This window comes from Anabas testudineus, chromosome 1 (assembly GCF_900324465.2).
Source record: "Anabas testudineus chromosome 1, fAnaTes1.2, whole genome shotgun sequence".
Taxonomy (NCBI): domain Eukaryota; kingdom Metazoa; phylum Chordata; class Actinopteri; order Anabantiformes; family Anabantidae; genus Anabas; species Anabas testudineus.
In genome coordinates, this window is record NC_046610.1 from 17,586,301 (window position 1) to 17,608,208 (window position 21,908).

Consider the following 21,908-nt stretch of genomic DNA (forward strand, 5'->3'; position numbering starts at 1 on the left):
AAGAGTGGAAGAATATTAACCAAATCATTTTTGGTCAACATCCTGATTTTCACCTTGTTTTTGTTTGTATATGACCATCTCTTGTTGATATTTTATACTCCTTCTGGAACTATGTGTTTAATTTGGGCTAGCGGTACCTCAGGTATGACATATCAACACACTGCAGCATAGTTGCTGAAAGGCCATCTATTTATTTTATCACTGAAGTCATTCAGTGTGTTTTCCTTTTGTTTGAAGCTGATTATATGGGTTTGCTTAGCTACTATGAGGCTGACAGAATGGAGAATTCTCCCCACGTAACTATTATTTTAGAAGCAGTAATCACCTGAAGTCTTTGTTTTAGTACAGGAAGACAACAGTAATGATGGCTGTAATGCATTTTCAAAATGTCTGTTCATTAGAGAAGAAAAAGTTAATTTTTACATTGTTAGCCATTTGACACATCACATGAAAAAACCTAATCACAGGAATGAATAAGTTGAGCTAGCTCTTGCTTGCTGTGCGCTTAAACCCATTTATGCATTTTCTTTTTATTTGTATTGTTTTCCTTCTATAGTAGAGAGTGTGAGACTAAACTCTAGTAACCCCTTTGTTCCAAAACCTGATCAACATGTCTTTATTGAGAACAACCATAAAAACCTCACAGTGATAGTGCTATGGTAAAGTATGTGATTCCTGTGGCACATTATATTTGTTAATACTCATGACTTTGATAAAGATTAGGTCACATTTTATAAGAAATAATGCAGAAAACCATGAAATTCACAGAATTCATTTAGAATCTTCATAGTCAGAATACAAAGATAATGAGAAAAAGCTATTGTAAACTGATTAGGCCATAACATTGAAAACAAATTATTAAATAATTAGTAAATAATCATAAACACTTGAAATACATTATCCTACTGGGTATTTGCTGTTTCGCAGTGAGCAGTGGATAGTTTTTGTGGTTTGCTTGTTTTAAATACATTGTACAGTGTAGTCACAAGCAACCTGGGGACAAATTAATTCTTCTCTTCTAAAATTTATGTCGCAATCTTGTTTACATGTAGGTAAAACGTATTCTCACACCTTAACAATTAATTAATGATTTTCCTCTGAGCTGCTCCGGTCTAAATAACTGGTGTGGAGGTTTGAACTATAGTAACCTCACACAGCGTCGTTACGAGGCTACTCCAGGATAATTCTGTTCTGCTGCCTGCATGTGCATTTGTCACCTGCTCATCAAGTTTACTTGGGCATCTTCCCTCTGGGGATGTGACACATATAGTCAGTCACACCAAAGCATTTTCAACACAAACAAAAGACAAACACGCATTCAACCTTTTTTTTTTTTTTTACAGTGGCAGATGGTTGAAAAAGAGAAACACTTCTTTAGAAGATATTGGTGTTTGTGTGTGCATTACATTTGACTTTGGCAGATGCCAAATTAAGGAGACTGAGGGGTTGAAGTTTCTTTCTGTCATTGTTCTTTTTTGGAGTTACTGTTGCTCTCAGTGAGGGGATGAAGATACATATTTTGATGCACACAAGCACACACGACCTTTTTAATGCACAAGAAAACAAACTACATAACGATCTAGACATGCAGCCAGTCCAACACAACACACACACACAGTGCTCTACTTGTAGGAGTACAGAAAAGCATGTGATGGTTTGGTGCGGTTGAGGGCTCAGCTGTACAGCGACCGCATACAGAACGATCTCAGGAAGTGTCTCTTTGTGTCTGCTATCCGAAAAGTCAGTCAGTATCGTTTTCTTTTGAGGAAAACAGTATTGAATATCTTACTGATGGGTGAAATTAGAAACATATAGTGTAGACTTAACAGCAGCTGGTTTTAAATAAGTGTTTTAATAAGAGTCCACAACTATATCTGTTATTTGTTATGAAACTGCTATTCATGGTAATAAGTATGTACTTTGTAACAACTGTCAGTAAAGTGGCACTATAAGACAATGACTGATAGAAACCTTTTTTTTTCTTGTGCCTTCTACTCGTGTTTTGTTTTCCAGCTAATGCCTTTCTTCCTTTCTTTCTCTGTTCCGTTCTGTCTTTTTTTTCTTTCTTCCTTCCTTTCTGTCTTTCTTTCTTTCTTTGTTCCTTTCTTTCCTTCATTCTTTCTTTTTGCGATTGTGTTCCACACTTACAGAACCTACGCTTACTGTACGCCTATGTTGCCTCTGGTTCACACATAGGAAACATAAGCACCCATCTTCTTGCACTGTTTCTTTGTTTTACTTGCATGTAAATCATAAACCCCTCCTTCTGTTCCCTTCCTGTCACAAGTTGGTGACATAATTGCGTGTGTGTTTGGCCAATTTGGAAACTGGGAACTTGTGGTAACTTGTCTCTTGACCTGTAGTAACCTCAGGGTGAACCAGAATGAACTTCCTGCTCCTATCAGTCTAATGTAACACCACATTTGACTGTTAATAGAATGTGAGCCCTCTTTCGGTTTTCATTCGTAATAACCAAAGGCTGAAGAATGTTGTTGTTGTAAGATTTTAGGACTACTTGAACTTGAGTTGAACTTTTTGTGGATAATGTTAACAGCTGGACAGATACAGAAGAAATATGTGTTTGTACTGCCAAAGTAATTTCCAGTGCATAAACATTGTTTGGAGGTGTGAGAGGCTGATAAAATGTATCTCATTATGCAATCACAAATGCTTTATTGGAAATGTTATTTTCCAGCACATTCAACAAAAAAGCAGTTGGGCTTTTATTTTGTTTCCATCCACTATTCTGAACATTTATTTCGTAACAAGAGGACGTTTTTTAATGAAGAAACAACTGCACAGTAGAAACTTGAATCTGCAACTGCAACATCAGTAGAAATAAAAAACTCAGTGACTGTGCCTGATCATAGTTACTTTTTATAGAAGTAACCAAGAGATAACATGTAAGTAACACTTCAAGTTACATGTTGTATGTTATCTGACCTCTCCACTAGATAGAAATGCAAATCCAGTCACACACACACACACACACACACACACAAACACACACACACATACATGGGCCGAATGATAGGTCTGAGCACAGCAGTTAAATTTATCTTAGTCAGGCAGACGGCAAGGCGCTAAGTCTCTCCACCCCGCAGTGCAGCACTCGACTTCCATGTCTAGAGCACCACTCACAGTACAGACGATAACTGTTAATAACTTTAGACCTGCAGCGTCACATTCACTCACACATAGTACAGATAAGCTGCTTCTTTTTTTAACAGATGGCAGTCAGATGATCTACTCAGATGTTCTTATCACACTTAGCACATCTCACACCTTGAGTCATAACTAATGAAATATGTGAGTCCCTAAAGGAAAAGAGCATACAAAGCAAGTTTGAAGACAGATGTGGTCATACATAAAGGAGATACTGTATGACATGCAGTACATTCAGCACAGGACAGAGTGCCCTTGTTCTGCTGCAAGAAGTCTGTGTCGCTTAGAACTAATTTCACAGACATGGACAGACATTTGTTAAAAGATACAGAACAAAGCATGACAACAAAATGTGCCTCCATTCATATATAAAAGAATGGTAGTATTAATGGTCTGAATATTATTATCAAATTGTATAATGTTTACAGATAATACTTAGCTCCTGAAATGTGCTTTGGAGGTAGACACCAACACCAAATTTATTTTGTGTGTACATGTTCTTAAGCCTGTTGTTTTTTGTTTTTGGTGAAAATAATATTGGGCTTTGAATATCTGTCAAGCTCATCAATGCATAGAGTTGGATTGATACAACTGATCTAGACATCTATCCACCAAACATCATTGTGCAACTATTTCTGTGTGTTTCTCTCCCCCCAGCTTGCCAGTATGAAGAGTTGGAAGGAAATGCGAAAGGAGATCCTATATCTCACTGCAAATGCCACAGGCTCTCCAAATCAGATGTACCAGGCCGTGTCACGTATCGTCTGTGGGCATCCCGAGGGAGGTGGCCTGAAAATTAAGTCTCTCAACTGGTATGAAGACAACAACTACAAAGCCCTGTTTGGAAATCATGGCAATGACAGTGACAATGAACCTCTCTCCACGTATGACAACTCTTCCAGTAAGTATCCAAAGCTATGGAAGTGACCGTCACACTTTATCAGTAATGTTATTATAGTTTTTGCCAGGTAATCACAGTGGGCTCAATTCTCAAAATATCTTTGCATCCCAGCTCCTTATTGTAACAACCTAATGCGGAGTTTGGAGTCCAGCCCCATTTCTAGGATGATCTGGAGAGCCCTAAAACCTCTGCTAATGGGAAAGATCCTGTACACCCCAGATACACCAGCTACACAGAGGATCATCCATGAGGTACAATAAGCTTTTCTTGCGTCCAAAACTCCAAACAGAATCACTACGTAATAATTTGGTTGAACATGTGTGTTTATGTGTGTGTTTCAGGTGAACAAGACCTTCCAGGAGCTGGGTGTGCTTAGGGATCTTGGAGGTATGTGGGAGGAGATGAAACCCAAAATTTTGGACTTCATGGAGAACAGTGAGGAAATGGACTTGGTCAGGGTGAGTGTGATGCACTAATGTTGTTCACATACTCATCAGAGTTGTGTTCTCAGTGCTCTTCCTGTTTACAAGATAGGTTTAGAGACGCTAATCTGTGTATCTGTGTATCAATTATGTGTGTGATCATACAAGTTTTGAAGCTTTTCCCCTATATGTTCATATAAAAAAGTTAAATAATGATAATAAATATTTGCCTGAAAGAAACAAAAAGCATGTTTGGTTCTAATCTGGCTTGTTAAAGTACTTGTAATTGTGCAGACACAGAACAGGCTAGACTTTTTTATATTGGTTGTTGTGTTTTAGGATAACAGATAGAGACAGAGACAGATAATTCATCTGAACATGGACAAAGTGTTTAGATAACTTGATTAATCAAAGGAAATCATAGAGCAATTCTCTGGCTGCTATCTGACATAAACACAAACGTGGCCTAATTTAAACTGAGTGTTCTCGCTCTGATCACATCAAACAAGAGTGAATACACTGCATTTGTTCTTTTTGCACACAGGGTTACTTGTTCTGCCTTCTAAATTGGGTTTAAAAATCACCCAGCATGGAACAGTTATTCATCATAATGCCATAAAACAAATCTGTATCAGATGGCCTGTACTTTATAACATGGTGGTTTCTAGCTCAAGCAAAAGTAACTTCACATTTCCTATCACGTGAGCACCACTTCCACCTAGTGGTAAAAGGTGATATTGTATTTAGTATTTATCAGTTTAGCTGATACTCAGAATAAAATAAGTTACATGAAGAGGTACTGCTATTATCTGTTATTAACAATATAAACATTACTTTTTGCAGGTCCTGCTGCAGAATAATGCCAGTGCTGCATTCTTTAGCGCACAGCTCAGTGAGACTGACTGGAAGGTGTCAGATGTGTCGGCCTTCCTGTCCAAGGCTGCAGGGGACCATAGACCTACAGGATCTAGCTACACCTGGAGAGATGTCTTCAATGAAACTGACCAGGCCATACAGACCATCTCCCGCTTTATGGAGGTCCGTATTGTTGAAACATATAGTATGCACCACATGGGTATTCATCAGATGTGGCAAAGCAGGCCCAAATAATGATGTTTCTTCCACTTTCCACTCCATACTTTAGGATTGGGATGTTGTTTTCATGATGATATGGAGTGCCCTTTAATGAAGAAAACCACAAAATTTCAAAAGGTTCACATACTTTTTTCAGCGAGGCATTAAAAAACCTGGAAATTAAATGTTTTTTCTCCTACTTTCCCACATAAAATCAAATTATTGTCATACTGAGTCATTGCGTACTGGGTCACTATGTTAGATTAGTGAAAAACAGCCACCCCATATACTCTTGCCAAATGTTAATCAATGTTCATGCTTCAGTGAATGGGCAATTGTTACCTTATTTATCTGTGTCAGGGTATTTTTAAATAACATATCAATAAATTCAATGTGGCAGATGTAAATGTGGTGTAATAACCTGTAATAACTTCTGGTATATATATGATCAGATAATCTGAACCAAACATAGTGTTTTTCATTCTACATGTAGACAGATCTGTCTACATCTATTATCAATAGACAGATGATCTGCCTACATTCAATTATACATATTTTAATGTGGTTTTAAATCCACCCCCATGAATAATGTAGCACAAAAATGAGTTTTAAAAAGGAATTATAATTTTAATTAGTGGGCATTTTTAACCAAAATGTGAGGTTAATTAGGTATACTTACAAACATATCAAGTCCAATTTATTTTCTGACCTTGTTTATGTCTAATATTACCAGAAACGACCCACTGACCTACTGACAGTGATTTTTTCTTTAAAAAGATAATGTGTGTAAACCAACATTTCTCACATAAGAACTATGTCAAAGCTTCACTCAATCACAAAAGAATGTCACGTCCACACTATTACAAATGGTCACGCTGTACTTTAACAACGCCTTTTGAACTTACTGGCTTCTTGTAAGAGCACAAAGTATGTCAGCGAAATATGTGAGGGGTGGGTTTGTAGGAGGTCAGATCTAGGTTACTGTAATGTGGTTACTCAGTGTCTATTCAAGGCACAGAGAGTTCATAGTTGTCTTCAGTTTTTAAATAATATTTACTAGCAAAGCATTTGAATGTGCAAGCTTTTTATGATTTGTGTGTCAGGATTTAAGAGGAAGAGAATAACTTGTTTTGAAACTGTATCTGTTAATAAAAAATGCATGCAAATGCAAAATGCAACTATGGCAAAACAATTATAATCAGATTATTTAGATGATTTCAATCAATTAACTTATTATTTTTTTACCTCTTTCTAGAAAACATACTACTTGTCTATTGTTCTTTCTCTATTTCCTTGTTTTCTTGACTAGGTGACGTTGAGACATCTTTTTAAGTCCAACTTATTAAAATGTCACATTAATCAACTCTCTTCCCTACAGTGTGTGAACTTGGACAAACTGGAGCCAGTAGCTAATGAGGAGCGATTGGTCAACAAGTCAATGGGTCTTTTGGACAACCAGAAATTCTGGGCAGGAATCGTGTTTCCTGACATCCCACACAGCAACAGCACTGACCTGCCGCCTAATGTCAACTACAAGATACGCATGGACATTGATAACGTGGAGAGGACAAACAAGATTAAAGACGGGTACACAGCCTCATTTATCAAGCAAATATTGATTAATCACAGATCCTTTGCAGATTTTTATCTTAAAGTAGAAAATTTTTATGTATTGTATGCCTACTGATATTTATCTTGCTTTGCAGCTATTGGGACCCTGGTCCCAGGGCAGACCCCTTTGAGGATCTTCGATACATCTGGGGTGGATTTTCTTACCTGCAGGATGTCATTGAACATGGAATCATCAGAGCCATCACTGGTACCAAGGAGAAGACAGGCATCTACATTCAGCAGATGCCCTACCCCTGTTATGTTGATGACATGTACGTGAACACTGTAAAAAAATGTATTTGTTCCCATACGTGTTCTTGAAATGGTGTACTGTAAAACTATTCGTTGTTGCTTCTTTCACAGTTTCTTGCGGGTAATGAGTCGGTCAATGCCACTTTTCATGACCTTGGCATGGATGTACTCAGTAGCCATCATCATCAAGGGTGTTGTGTATGAGAAGGAAGCACGGCTGAAGGAGACCATGAGGATCATGGGACTGAACAATGGCATCCTGTGGCTCAGCTGGTTCATCAGCAGTTTAATACCCCTGCTGATCAGTGCCGGCTTGTTGGTGATGTTATTGAAGGTGGGTGTTGAACACAGCAGGGCATCATCACTCAGGAATTTCAACAAGTTATAGAGAACAAGTGGGCATACACTGATAATTGCTGATGTCTACCCTCTTACCCATGATTACAACACTTCATTGTCTAGAAATGTCATCAAATTGTGGAAAACAAGTGATATCACAATGTTGTAACTAGAAAACTATTTAACTTTCTTTCTCCTTCTTTTCCTTTCAATCCCTCTCAGATGGGCAACCTGTTGCCTTACAGTGACTCCGGTGTGGTGTTCCTTTTCCTGGGATCATTCGGTGTAGTAACCATCATGCAGTGTTTTCTCATCAGCACCCTGTTTTCTCGTGCCAACCTGGCAGCTGCCTGCGGTGGGATCATCTACTTCACACTGTATTTGCCCTATGTGCTGTGTGTCGCCTGGCAAGACTACGTGGGCTTTGGAGCAAAAGTTGTAGTGGTGTGTGAAAGAAATATAATAGTACACAGACAGTAAATATGTACATTCATAAGTATTGGTTCAGAGGGACCTACACATTTAAAAAGTATTGTGCATGCTTATGAATTAGATTTTTTTTCTACTCTAAACCTTGGTTTCTCTGTTCTTCACTCAGAGTCTGCTGTCTCCTGTTGCTTTTGGATTTGGCTGTGAGTACTTTGCCCTTTTTGAGGAGCAAGGGGTGGGTATCCAGTGGTCAAACCTGCTGGCCAGCCCTCTGGAAGAAGACAGCTATAACCTGACCACATCAATCTGCCTCATGCTTTTTGACGCTGTGTTATATGGAATAATGACATGGTACATCGAAGCTGTGTTTCCTGGTAAGTCACTGACAAAATGATACTGTGGTAATTAACCCTTTAATTGATAATTCAATGATCTACATCTAAATAGTGCAAAGTGACTACTGTAATTCCTCTGGGTTGTTTTGGTGCACAGTACTAAAAAACAACACTGTATTCCAGGTCAGTATGGGATCCCTAGGCCTTGGTATTTCCCATTCACTAAGACTTACTGGTGTGGAGAGAAAGAGAACAAGAACTTTTCCACCCCTACGTCAAAGAAGGGCAACGCTGAAGGTATGTATCATTATCATTATTATCACAATGCTTTCCTCTTAGGGATACATTCAGATATACTATAACCAGAAATATTGTCAGAAATCTGAAGTGAAGATAGATGAGGCCTCCTTTTGTGTCTTTTCAAACCTCACATTATGCCATTGCTAACATGCTTTTGCCCCCTTCTTTATCTTATGCACAGCTGTGTGTATTGAGGAGGAACCAAGCAACATTGATCCAGGTGTTTACATCGAGAATCTTGTGAAGGTCTACAGCCATGGAAATAAACTGGCTGTTGACGGATTGTCCCTGAGGTTCTATGAAGGACAGATTACCTCCTTCCTCGGCCACAATGGAGCTGGCAAGACCACAACTATGTAAGCTAATATACACACTATCACATGGAAGAACTACAGTATTGAAAGAACAGAGTTCTTTCAAAGGGTAATTTGAGGTATGATAAATAGAGATGGAGATTTGCTGGTGTCTCCCTGCCTTTTTTCTGATAGGTCAATCCTGACAGGACTGTTCCCGCCCACCTCTGGTACAGCCTATATCCTCGGCAAGGACATCCGCACTGAACTCAGCACCATCCGGCAGAATCTGGGTGTCTGTCCTCAGCACAACGTACTTTTCAGCATGTATGTATGGACTATGAATAAGGTTTTACTTAACGCACTTGTAGATTCTTGTGTTTCGGTAATTATGAGATTTGTTGATTTGCTGTGATTCAGGCTGACAGTTGAGGAGCACATCTGGTTCTACGCCTGTCTGAAAGGCCTGCCAGAAGAGAAGGTGAAGGCTGAAATGGAACAAATTGTAAATGACGTCGGACTGCCTCATAAAAGACAGTCACGCACAAGCACACTGTCTGGTCAGTTTTTCTTTATTTGTTTTTTTATATTTAATTTAACATTTTCATATTTCTTGAAGTGATATGTGACCGTGAAGTCTTATCTTTTTGTGATCTTTGTAGGTGGGATGCAGAGGAAGCTGTCAGTGGCCTTGGCTTTTGTTGGGGGATCAAAGGTTGTGATCCTGGATGAACCTACTGCTGGGGTTGATCCTTATGCACGCAGGGGTATCTGGGACCTATTGCTTAAATACAGACAAGGTAAATACAACTGATATTTGACTGTTAAAGATGCAGCGATTATTTCATTTCATTATTTTTTTAAAATAATAATGAATGTGTTTTTCCCTCTGTCAGGCCGCACCATCATCCTGTCTACTCATCATATGGACGAGGCTGACATCCTGGGTGATCGCATTGCAATCATTTCCCATGGCAAGCTATGTTGTGTAGGTTCCTCACTCTTCCTGAAGACTCAGCTGGGGACAGGTTATTACCTGACCCTAGTCAAGAGGGACTATGACTTGACACTTCAGTCCTGCAGGAATTCTGCCAGCACCGTTTCCTACAGCAAGAAGTCAGAAAAGGTAAAACAAGTGTCATGTGCAGCACTCTCAGTCTTATTTTCACTGTTGTGACAAAGTAGATTTTTTTCTGTTAGAGTAATAGCTGAAAAAAGTTCATCACACCTCATTCCTTCACATTGAACCCAAAAGCAAAGAAAGGTGTTTTTTGAGTGAAACATTATACAGTAAAATAAAAATAGGATAGTAGAGTGTGTCCTTAGTAACAAATGAAAGACTAAATTCAGTCTGGCTTTACGGAACTCTTTACCCACTTGTCTTGGTTCAGGAGGACAGTGTATCAGAGAGCAGTTCGGATGCCGGACTAGGCAGTGAACCAGAGAGTGAAACCACCACGATTGGTAAGAAACAATGAACTTTGAAAGACATGTAAGACGTCAGTGTTTTTTATTCCCTCTCACCAACCTCTTTCTTCCCTACAGATGTCTCCATTATATCCAACGTGATCTTCAAGCATGTCCCAGAGGCTCGTCTGGTGGAGGATCTTGGGCATGAACTCACCTATGTCTTACCCTACCAGTCTGCTAAAGATGGAGCTTTTGTCGAACTCTTCCATGAGCTGGATGACAGACTCACTGACCTGGGAATATCTAGCTATGGAATATCTGATACCACACTGGAAGAGGTACTAACTAAAGGGTTCCTGCACTACCTTTCCTAGTAAATGTGGTCATGGTTTTGTTTTTCATATGTGTTTATACTTCACTGCAGCCAATAATCAAATGTTTACAGTTAAGCTTAATTTTTCTATGGTGTCTCCAGATTTTCCTGAAAGTGGCTGAGGACAGCGGAGTGGATTCAGTTGAACTTTCAGGTGAGATATATGAACCTTTAAGCCAATAATGATGACGCAGTAAGATTAACAGCACACAAACAAAAAAAGTAGATCAGAAATTGTAAAACAAAACAGCAGATCTTAAACTCACAACACTTAACTAACATCCTGTCACTGCAGATGGCGTCGTACCAACCAGGACTCGCCGTCATCATGCATTTGGAGATCACCAGAGCTGCCTGAAGCCCTTCACTGAGGATGACTTTGATTTCAACGACTCTGAAGGTGACCCAGGTAGTACTGCAGAACCAAGAATGCAGAATCTTCTAATGTTGTGTTAGTACCTAATGTGTATTTCACTAGAAACATAGATAAATGGAGGACAAGTGCTGTTGTTCGACAGAAATCAGTCTTTTCTTTGAAACAGTAAAACTGCAGTTGGGTGCATTCAGTTGTAATAAACAATTTCTTAGTACTTTTACATAACCAGGACATACACATATGTTTTCTCATGTGTATCATTGTGTTTGTGCACAGAATCTCGTGAGACAGACTGGCTCAGTGGAACAGATGGCAAAGGTTCGTACCAGGTCAAAGGCTGGAGTCTGAAACGACAGCAGTTTGTTGCACTACTCTGGAAACGTTTCCTCTATGCGCGGCGCTCCAGGAAAGGCTTCTTTGCTCAGGTAAGCTGACGCCATTTTGATATACACATTCTCTACTGCATAGAGGAAACCAGTTTTCTGTTTCTTAGAAAATAAATCGTTTTCATGTTATTTTTCAGATTGTTCTTCCGGCGGTGTTTGTGTGTATTGCCCTGGTGTTTAGCCTGATTGTTCCTCCATTTGGCAAGTACCCCAGCCTGGCTCTGGATCCCAGCATGTATGGAGAACAGTTTACCTTCATCAGGTCAGATATTATCAGCATTTTTCCTTTCTTTTGTGTATTTATTTCTGATGCTAGTATAAAACAAGATATTACTTCTCATCCTTTACCTTTGCACCACACCAGCTAACCAGTCATCAGTCAAAGCATGTTTAGTCTCAAGCAAATTGGTCTTTTCTCCTGGAAGGAAAAATGAACACACACATTTTATAAATAAATGTATTATTCCTATCTCCAAACTGTGCACCACATTAAAATAAAATGTGACAGTGACAAATAAGCAATTCCAATGAACAACTATATAATAACAATAAGTAACTGTGCAACTCATCATACGCATATGGTTCATACAAAATTTGTTGGACATGTCAAACCATTGCAAGTGTCCAGATGAGTCACTTGTCTTAGCACCTTCTGAATGTGTTATTTAGTGAGTTCTCTATCGTTGTAGCAATGACTTACCTGACGACGCTCACACCAATAAACTACTGGGAGCTCTGACAGAAAAACCAGGATTTGGAACGCGTTGCATGAAAGGGGAACCAATACCGTAAGTGCGGTTTCTTTTTAAACCTGATTCCCTGTAAAGCTGGATTTGAAGTTTGAAGTGTAATTTCAAATCTTTTCTCTTTATGTCAGGGACACTCCTTGTAATGCAGTAGAAGACGAATGGTATGTCCCTCAAGTCTCTCAAACTGTGAAAGACTTGTTCAGCACAGGCAACTGGACCATGGAGAATCCGTCACCCCTGTGTGAGTGCAGCTGTGAAGGGCGCAAGAGGATGCTGCCCGAGTGTCCTTCGGGTGCAGGGGGACTTCCACCACCACAGGTGGGCAAGAAATTTAGAAAACATTTACTAAAATATTATTCTATCAAAAGTAAAAATTACATCCTCTTTCATTTTCTCCTTTATGCACAAATGCAATTCAAACAATAAAATAACTAGTTTATTAACTGTTTTGTTTTTTGTATCCAGATGAAGATCAGTGAAAAAGACACACTTCAGAATTTGACCGGCAGAAACGTCTCAGACTATCTGGTTAAAACCTACGCTCAGATTATTGGCAAGAGGTAACATTTTATTATGATTTACCCTGAGTTTATTTTTCCACTGTTACTTCTTACTGCTCTGGTATTAATTCTTTGAATAAAGTATTTCTTATTGAATCACTTCTTTCTCCTCTGACAGCCTGAAGAACAAGATTTGGGTCAACGAGTTCAGGTACATTATCAGACACGATCTATCTTGAGATTATTGGTGAATCAATAATACTGAACTGAGTGCCTCTCTGATGTGGCCTTGACTGACATTAAAATAATTATGATCTCCACAGATATGGTGGCTTCTCACTGGGTGCCAAGAGTCCTCAGCTTCTGTCCCACAAAGATGAAATTGACAATGCAATTGCTGAGCTGAGGAGACGTTTCCGTCTGGAGAGAGTAAGAGATTTCGTTATATTACTACTATGTTAACAGCTAAATAACGTAATCTGGTTATTTGTACTACTTTTGTGTACATAGGCTTATACATCACACCTTTTTGGACACTATTTAACACTTGTTTGTGTGTTGTTACAGTTACAGTTGTAGTAAAATTAAACTTGACATTATTATTGAGTTATAATATTGCAGGTTTGAACAGTGTCAGTTTTCCTGCTCACACTCTGCTTCTTTCTCTCCCTTACCCATGCTCCAGGGAACTGCAGCAGATCGTTTTTTCCGCAGTCTCTCCACTTTTACCCAAGGACTGAACACCAAGAATAACGTGAAGGTTAGCACACACACACACACTCACGCTCTTGCTGTTACACATGTGTACACAATGCTTCACTCATTCCATTCGTATTGTGTAATTTGATTGCATAATAACTGATTTCTGCTATGTCTCAGATTAAAAACTTGCACAGCTTCAACTCCACCCTGCTGATTCACTTCATGCAATTTTCTTTTGTTCCCAATTTTCAAATACTGTGTGTTTCTTTTTATTTGCATTGGGTTACGAATATGCCTTAAAAACAGAACCATGAAGTAGCCAAAACTTAGGACGCTTGTCTTAACATGAATAGCACATTAGGACTGAACAAAGAAAGACTATTGGGGATAAATGTTTTATTCAGACTTATGGCACTCACACAGCTAATTACCAGGCTAACTACCTCATTTACTTGGAAACTAAAATCTTTTATCTGCCTCTCTTTTCTCCAGATCTGGTTTAACAACAAAGGCTGGCACAGCATTGGTTCTTTCCTTAACGTGATGAACAACGGCATCCTGAGGGCAAGTCTGCCAGCCGGCAAAGACCCCACAAAGTTTGGCATCACTGCCCACAATCACCCACTCAACCTCACCAAGGAGCAGCTTTCACAAGTTGCACTGTGAGTATTATGCTCAGTTTGACTTGTCTACAGCATTTCCTATGCAGTCACTCATGTTCATCGCTTCTTTCTTTCCTCTCACTCTCTCAGGATGACGACATCAGTTGACGTGTTGGTATCCATCTGCGTGATCTTTGCTATGTCCTTTGTGCCTGCGAGTTTTGTGGTCTTCCTCATCCAGGAGAGAGTGAATAAAGCAAAACACATGCAGTTCATCAGCGGAGTGCAACCTTTCCTCTACTGGCTGGCAAACTTTGTCTGGGATATGGTAAGACACTTAACTTCAGCCGCAACCTTGCTACAACTGACTCCACTTCATTTCTACATATAGTTGTGTCATCTTAAAGATTTGATAGAAGTTTTTGACCTTTGGCCTCTTCCTCTCTTGCAGTGTAACTACATCGTCCCAGCCACACTGGTTATCATCATCTTTGTTTGTTTTCAACAAGATGCCTATGTCTCCTCCACTAATCTGCCTGTGTTGGCACTGCTGCTGCTGCTCTACGGGTGAGTTTGACACAAATTCAATTTGTTTGATTCTGTAATTCAAATTGTTCTCTTTATATTTACCCATTTTGTCTAAATGGATTTCTTTGTTTCCTACCAGATGGTCAATCACCCCACTGATGTATCCAGCGTCATTCTTCTTTAAGATCCCCAGCACAGCCTACGTGGTTCTGACCAGCGTTAACATACTAATTGGAATAAATGGCAGTGTCTCCACATTTGTACTGGAGCTGTTTGGAAGCAATGTAAATAATGTCTCTTTGGAGCAATCAGTTAATTAATGGAGAAACTCACTAACATTAAAAATTGACTGGAAATGTTGACTTCACTTCTCTTTCAGGAGATTGGTGGCATCAACGACATCCTGAAGAATGTGTTCCTCATATTTCCTCACTTCTGTCTGGGCAGAGGACTGATCGACATGGTGAAGAACCAGGCGATGTCTGACGCTTTGGAGAGATTTGGTAAGTACAGCAGACCTCTATAAACAACCTTGTAAATACTTGTAAATTGACATTTTAATTCCTATTAAAAAATGTGTTATGTTGTTTTTGAACATTGAGCGTATATATTGAATGTTTGGTTCTGTTGTAGGTGAAAATCGTTTCCGGTCTCCTTTGGCCTGGGACATGGTGGGAAAGAACCTTTTTGCAATGGCCATAGAGGGAGTGATTTTCTTCTGTATCACCATCCTCATTCAGTACCGCTTCTGCTTCAAGGCCAGGTGGGTGGTCTTCATATTCCTAAAATAATTCAAAGTTTTTCTCCACATATTGTATCACAAGATTTAGATTTGAATGCCCTCTATGGGACGGATTCAACTAAAGCCTCTGTCAAACTCCGTGACTGAATGTGCCTCTTTCTTCCTGTGCTCCTGGTGACCTTTCAGGTCATCCACCAGTCACCTGAAACCTATTGGAGAAGAAGATGAGGATGTGGCCAGAGAGCGACAGAGGATCCTGAGTGGTGCCGGACAATCTGATATCCTCGAGCTCAGACAGCTCACCAAGATTTACAAGCGGAAACAGAAGCCGGCAGTGGATCGGCTGTGTGTTGGCATCCCTCCCGGAGAGGTACGATACAAATAAAATATCTTATACCTGTTACTATAACTGCCACACATGGTGTAGTACAGACCACCAGGAGAAGACACTTTCATAATATAGTTACACTGTATATTAGTATAATGTGAATGTTTTAACAGTTTTGTTGGTGGATGAACAGATAAATAATGCAGGTTAACAGCTAAAACACTAAATCTGTAAGACTGAGTAAATTCAATTGCTCACCAACCCTGTGAAAACAAAGAGAACTCATGTTGAGGTTAACATTGTCTTGCTGCAGTGTTTTGGTTTGCTGGGAGTGAATGGAGCAGGCAAAACCAGCACCTTTAAAATGCTGACAGGAGACTCTGTGGTCACCAGCGGGGAGGCCTACCTGGCTGGAAAAAGGTAAGGACAAATCATACCACAGTATAAACAGTTCCTGTCTCCTCTTCTTTCCTAGCAGGTGGTTGTTCTAGACTCTTTTCTTTTGAAATCTTTTCTCAGCATAAGTGAGATAATTACCAGTATTTGTTCCATTCTTGGTTGTTTTTAAAGAATAATTAAACACTTGCTTCCTTTTTTTCACTCCAGTGTAACTACAGAGATAGATGAGGTACATCAGAACATGGGCTACTGTCCTCAGTTTGATGCTATCAACGACCTGCTGACCGGCAGAGAGCATCTCGAGTTTTACGCCATTTTGAGAGGGGTGCCTGAGAAGGAAGTTTGCGAGGTCAGCAGCAAACAAAACACATAAACCTCGTACTATTAAACACACACTGGCAAATATCTGTTTTGTAGCCTAATGATATTTTATAATTATGGTGGAAATGCAATTTGGTTTTTTGTTTATAAAAGAACATATCTATCTATTTATGGTTGACATTGTAGTCTTTAATCTGTTCACCAGGTGGCAGAATGGGGCATCCGGAAACTGGGATTGGCCAAATATGTGGACAAAGCAGCAGGCAGCTACAGTGGAGGAAACATGAGAAAACTGTCGACTGCCATCGCTCTCATAGGGGGACCACCTGTTGTGTTTCTGGTAAGTGGTTACAAACGATTATTTTTCAAGAAGCTGGGCAGCAGATTAAATCTGGAAATGTATTGTAGCAGCAACTGAGCATCTGTTGCTTCCTGTTAACAGGATGAACCAACAACAGGCATGGACCCTAAGGCACGTCGTGCTTTGTGGAACGCCATTCTTAGTATCATCAAAGAGGGACGATCTGTAGTCCTCACCTCTCACAGGTTAGACTATGATTATTCATATCAATACATCATGAACTATTTCATACTTTACTCTCTTACAATCAATTGATTATATCTTGCTTTTTCCCTGTTACTTGATATATTTGTCCTGACATGAATAACATCATGTTGATGTGTTTTTACAGTATGGAGGAGTGTGAAGCACTTTGCACCAGGATGGCCATCATGGTCAACGGCAGGTTCCGCTGTCTGGGCAGCGTGCAGCACCTCAAGAATAGGTAGGAGCACATAGTTATCATTTACACCATTTCATATATAGTCATATATATGTCTCAGTGATCATTTGTTGTTTTTATTTTGTTTTCATTTACTGAAATATGCGTCTTTTTCTTCGTGTCAGGTTTGGTGATGGCTACACCATCATTCTGCGGGTGGCAGGGCCAAACCCAGACCTTCGGCCAGTGATGGAGTTCATTGAGCGAGAACTTCCTGGCAGCACGCTGAAGGAGAAACACCGCAATATGCTGCAATACCAGCTGCCCTCATCTCTCACCTCCCTCGCCCGCATTTTCTCCATCCTCTCCAAAAACAAGGAGGCACTCAGCATAGAAGACTATTCTGTCTCTCAGACCACTCTAGACCAAGTGAGCAAGTTTGCCCAACTGTCTGACTAACACTGTGTTGTGTTTTAAGTTTAGACTGAGTCTAATTACTGTCTCCTCTTCTTTATTCCTTACAGGTGTTTGTAAACTTTGCCAAGGACCAAAGTGACGAGGACCATTTGAAAGACGTCCATTTGAACAAACGAGACGCTGTGGTAGTGGACATTTCCCAGCTAAATTCTTTCCTCGTGGACAGCAAGAACAGGGAGAGCTGTGTCTAGCTCTTAACATACCATCACTGGTATCAGACGCCCCCTCAGCTTAGAAAATATGGACCACTAACCTGAGGTGGACACAGACTATCTTCATTTTTTTATTTCTATTTTTTAGTCTTTTTTTAATTGTTACCATTTCTCAGTGGACCTGCACTTCAGCGCACAGCCTGCTGAAAAGGCAGAGGCTGCAGGTATTGTGACAGCCACTGACAAAATGAAAACTCAATGCAAATCAATGCAAGAAACATATAAATATATTTAAGATGAGAACATATTCCTGTGAGGGTTGAAGACTGGTGCTTCTCCTTCACTAGGGAAAGAAAGAAAAGACTCACAACACTTGAAGAGACAGCAGGATTATAATGCTGAGTTAGACTGGAAAGCTTGTAGCCCTGCTACTCATTCAATGGACAGGACATCGGGGATGATAGAATATCTCTCGTTTTCAATCCCCGCTGCTAGAAGTAGTTAGCAGTAGTCAGTGGGACTGTGTGTGTGCTAGTCTGTATTGTAAAGTCATGACAGCACAAAACGAACAAAAAAAAAAAACGTTCGGATCATTCACTGCCAAAAGATGGACTGACTACTTTTTCTACAGGTTCAAACCTCCTTCAATCTCACTTTGTTACCAAGGGCAGTTGTTTTCTAATGCAAGTGATTTACAATCGAGCTTATTTCAGTGGGAGACACACAATGATGCAACATATTAATTTGTACTAATTCGATTTTTTGGAGATTATTTAATTCTACTAGACAAACATAACCTTTATGGGTTTTTTTCCCCTCTGTTTGGATAACAACTAAAGTTGATTTTATTTGTTGTTCTTGGTGTCCTTGACATTGTCCTGCACAGTGCCTATACTGTATCGCGGTGGAGAAAGAAATTGGAGCACTCCGTAAAAAACAACTATGTATGTAGGCTGCCAAGAAATGTGCAACACAGATACCAACATGCATCAAAGCACAAAAAGCAGCTTTGTATGGAGATGAATGAAACTTGACTGTTTAAAAACTGCATCCATCACTGTCAGAAAAGAGAAAAAAAAAGTGGCTTCTTGATGTACTGTAAAAACTGGCTTGTTTTTACTCGCTCTGTCCTCTTTAAAACGAAGGCTCAAGGGTTTGTTTTTTTATTTTTGGAAGGTTTAGATAAGTGTATTGCATGCTTCTCTCTGCGCCGCACATGTGAACTATCAGCATCTGTGTGTGTGTGTGTGTGTGCCAAAGCATGATCAGCTTGTGAAGAATTGCAGAGGACTACATTCTGCGTCGTTGTTGTTGGATTACTGGTGCAAATATACATGTGGAGTTCAACTCCAAAGAAACATCTTTATCAAAATGTGATTTTGAATCAAATGTAAATCTGTAGTTCCCGTAACACGCAGAAGACAGTTTCCCAGAAGACAGATCTGCTTGTGTGGGATCTTAAGATGGTACCTGATCCACTAGCACATGCCTCTGTACAAGTGGAGCGTTTTCAAGCTGAGCCAGAGCCGATGTGGATATTATGTACAATAGCAGTTTTTTCATGTCAAGTAAAAAAAAAACAGTGGAGCGAACAAATGAACAGTATCTGTGCCAAGTGGATCTGAATATATTTCTTTAAACAACCAGCATAATGTTTAGGAGGAAACCGTTTCACAAGTTTATGTTGTGCTATCATTTCAGCTCACTTTCAGTTCTCTTTTACTCAGTTTTAATTAGATTAGTGTTTTATTTATGTTGCCAAATTAGAATCTTAACGTCTGTTCACATTAATAAGCTGCCACTATGAGGTGAACTGTACTGTCAGTAACTCAAACGTTAGACGTGAAGTTGTTGAGATATAGATTTCCAGAGCTGGTCAGTAAAGCAGGGACCACGTTGAGTAGAGTTGTGCTTCTAATGCTTTATAAAATAATAATTTAAAAAACATATCCAGGGTTAGAAATGACAGATTAAGGGTGCTCTGTCTTGTACAAAATCTTGGAAGGGGTTACCGTGTGTGTGTGTGGGATCTAAAACCTGCTGTGGGCTTCAGGCTTTTTCTGCTACCAACACTGAGGTTCCAGGCCTCAACCCACCAAACCCCACTGTTAAATCTGAGCACTTTACAGGCTTTGTAGCCGCTTGTTTCAAAGATGTAGAAGTAGGGATTTGAATATGGTAAATTTGACATCGAAAAACGAATCTCTACCCCGGAGCACAGCTGCATCACTGCATTATTCACTAGAAACATAAAGGAGAGAACGACAGATTACATGTGATTGAGTGAAATGGTGAAAAGCAGAGGCGGGTGGAAAGTAAAGAGAGAAATGCAGTGCAGTACCACGATGGTGATTTACTCTTCTTGTGCTCAATATTATTTGTTTACATTTCTAAGTATTACAAAACCGTTTTGAGTCTGTTACCCATTGTGTATAGCTACTATTTGCATTAATTAAAAGAAATCATACATGAAAAACGTTGTGTAGTTGTGTTCATTTGTGTTTCTTTAAAAAATGTAGACTTGTGAAATGTTGCAATTGTAACTACTCAGAAGTGTGAGTGTTAATTTGTGCTGATATGAGTTTCTAGACTCACTGCATGTGATTGTGTGTGTGTGTGTGTGTGTGTGTGTGTGTGTGTGTGTTGTCACCTGCTGTGTTCCCACGAACACAAACCCATGTGTAGTTTTATTGCTGGTAAAACAGAGGCACACCGAGACGTTTCTGCCACTGAGTTTTTCATTCCCATACATCATGACTGGGAGAGTTGTTTTGCTGGGACTCCTGCTCATCTGTGTGGCTGCAGGTAACAACGTAACAGGACTTAATGTTATTATAATGTTATTTTATTATTGTAATTTCTCACTGCACATTGAGGGTTGTTATTAGCTAAAATTGGTATTATTATAGATACTCATCTTCCTGTCACTGAGTTATGATACTGCTCTTTACTCTGTTCAGCTGTCAGTCGTTTGGGGTCATGTAAAAGTAAGCAGAATATTAAAATGACTCCTTATGTCCAATATAATAAGCATGTCAGTGCTCTGAGGGTGTGACCAGTTGTTATGTCAGGTAGGCTGCTTGTATATTCATGTTAGCTGAACCTAATGGAGAGACTGTATGTGCTGTTTTTCACAGATGCAAACCAGAAGTCTGGAATGATGCGGGAGGTGATATACATACATACATTCTGTGTGTGTGCGTGTGTGTGTGTGAACATTTACCCCTCACAAAGATAGCTGCACAAATGTGTGTCAAAGATAAAAAGAGATGGAAAAAGTTTTAGTATGTTGTTATTGTAATGTTTTATTTTCTGCCAGCCTTCCTGTTCTGACTTTGAGGGCCTTATGGGATGCACTCGAAACTACGATCCTGTTTGTGGCAGCGATGGAAACACGTATGCTAATGAGTGCCTCCTGTGCGCAGAGACAAAGTGAGTACATACAGCTGCTCCACTCTCCCACATTCACACGTTAGTCCTGCATTTCCTAACCCTGAGCTGTGCACAACAGAATCAGTCAGTCATGTTGTGTCCTGTCGTACTGTCTCTGCAGAACGACCAAGACGGACATTTTGATTGTCAAGGAGGAGAGCTGCTGAACTGCTCAGGTTGACACGCCACCGCCAAGGATCTGATAAAGAATCCAACGGCTTATCAACTGTCCTAAACCTTTGTCCAGTTGCTGTGAATAAAGATCATTCAGCATCCCTGTGATATTTTCTTTTTCAATCTTTTATTTTTATTTCAATATGAATAAAATTTGAACCCAAAGCACATGCAAAAAAACAGGAAACCACTAAGTGTGGAAGGTGAATTATGTTATTTCTGGGAATTAGCTTTGTTTACACTCCTTATACACAATACCTGTGTGCATGTGTGTGTGTGTGTGTGTGTGTGTGTGGCATTTGTAACTACTCAGAAGTGTGAGTGTTAATTTGTGCTGATACTAATGAGTTTCTAGACTCACTGCATGTGACTATGGGTGTGTGTGTGTGTGTGTGTTGTCACCTGCTGTGTTCC

General features: G+C 39.7%; 2 protein-coding genes across 3 annotated transcripts in view; both read left to right on the plus strand.

Annotated features, from left to right (window-relative positions):
* LOC113162046 (phospholipid-transporting ATPase ABCA1-like) overlaps positions 1-19,173 on the plus strand; it is a 34,201-nt gene extending 15,028 nt beyond the window's left edge. Inside the window, exons 9-49 of one of the 2 annotated variants that reach the window (XM_026360004.1) lie at positions 3,823-4,066; positions 4,178-4,317; positions 4,408-4,524; positions 5,332-5,526; positions 6,941-7,149; positions 7,269-7,445; positions 7,537-7,759; positions 7,987-8,208; positions 8,363-8,567; positions 8,712-8,825; positions 9,010-9,184; positions 9,317-9,448; positions 9,542-9,681; positions 9,784-9,921; positions 10,018-10,247; positions 10,513-10,585; positions 10,667-10,869; positions 11,007-11,058; positions 11,200-11,313; positions 11,557-11,705; positions 11,804-11,928; positions 12,356-12,454; positions 12,544-12,733; positions 12,881-12,975; positions 13,094-13,126; positions 13,239-13,344; positions 13,601-13,675; positions 14,110-14,279; positions 14,370-14,547; positions 14,671-14,786; positions 14,887-15,031; positions 15,127-15,250; positions 15,381-15,510; positions 15,676-15,859; positions 16,131-16,237; positions 16,424-16,565; positions 16,743-16,877; positions 16,980-17,083; positions 17,230-17,322; positions 17,445-17,688; positions 17,784-19,173. In XM_026360004.1, coding sequence (XP_026215789.1) covers positions 3,823-4,066; positions 4,178-4,317; positions 4,408-4,524; positions 5,332-5,526; positions 6,941-7,149; positions 7,269-7,445; positions 7,537-7,759; positions 7,987-8,208; positions 8,363-8,567; positions 8,712-8,825; positions 9,010-9,184; positions 9,317-9,448; positions 9,542-9,681; positions 9,784-9,921; positions 10,018-10,247; positions 10,513-10,585; positions 10,667-10,869; positions 11,007-11,058; positions 11,200-11,313; positions 11,557-11,705; positions 11,804-11,928; positions 12,356-12,454; positions 12,544-12,733; positions 12,881-12,975; positions 13,094-13,126; positions 13,239-13,344; positions 13,601-13,675; positions 14,110-14,279; positions 14,370-14,547; positions 14,671-14,786; positions 14,887-15,031; positions 15,127-15,250; positions 15,381-15,510; positions 15,676-15,859; positions 16,131-16,237; positions 16,424-16,565; positions 16,743-16,877; positions 16,980-17,083; positions 17,230-17,322; positions 17,445-17,688; positions 17,784-17,927 — 5,991 coding nt within the window. In that variant the 3' untranslated portion in view covers positions 17,928-19,173. The remainder of the gene's footprint in view (positions 1-3,822; positions 4,067-4,177; positions 4,318-4,407; positions 4,525-5,331; positions 5,527-6,940; positions 7,150-7,268; positions 7,446-7,536; positions 7,760-7,986; positions 8,209-8,362; positions 8,568-8,711; positions 8,826-9,009; positions 9,185-9,316; positions 9,449-9,541; positions 9,682-9,783; positions 9,922-10,017; positions 10,248-10,512; positions 10,586-10,666; positions 10,870-11,006; positions 11,059-11,199; positions 11,314-11,556; positions 11,706-11,803; positions 11,929-12,355; positions 12,455-12,543; positions 12,734-12,880; positions 12,976-13,093; positions 13,127-13,238; positions 13,345-13,600; positions 13,676-14,109; positions 14,280-14,369; positions 14,548-14,670; positions 14,787-14,886; positions 15,032-15,126; positions 15,251-15,380; positions 15,511-15,675; positions 15,860-16,130; positions 16,238-16,423; positions 16,566-16,742; positions 16,878-16,979; positions 17,084-17,229; positions 17,323-17,444; positions 17,689-17,783) is intronic. The other variant, XM_026360007.1, reaches the window with a different exon arrangement.
* A 1,378-nt stretch (positions 19,174-20,551) lies between these two features.
* Positions 20,552-21,595, plus strand: LOC113162049 (serine peptidase inhibitor Kazal type 1). Its single transcript, XM_026360013.1, has 4 exons — positions 20,552-20,693; positions 21,026-21,057; positions 21,208-21,320; positions 21,442-21,595. The coding sequence occupies exons 1-4, from the start codon at positions 20,642-20,644 to the stop codon at positions 21,485-21,487; spliced, it is 243 nt and encodes an 80-aa protein (XP_026215798.1). The 5' UTR covers positions 20,552-20,641; the 3' UTR covers positions 21,488-21,595.
* Positions 21,596-21,908: the final 313 nt, after the last annotated feature.

Excerpts from the sequence above, each read along its gene's own strand:
- LOC113162049 (XM_026360013.1), top strand. The coding sequence starts at position 20,642 with ATGACTGGGAGAGTTGTTTTGCTGGGACTCCTGCTCATCTGTGTGGCT. Across the intron at positions 21,058-21,207 it reads AGTCTGGAATGATGCGGGAG|CCTTCCTGTTCTGACTTTGA; the intron begins GTGATATACATA and ends ATTTTCTGCCAG. Across the intron at positions 21,321-21,441 it reads CTCCTGTGCGCAGAGACAAA|AACGACCAAGACGGACATTT; the intron begins GTGAGTACATAC and ends CTGTCTCTGCAG.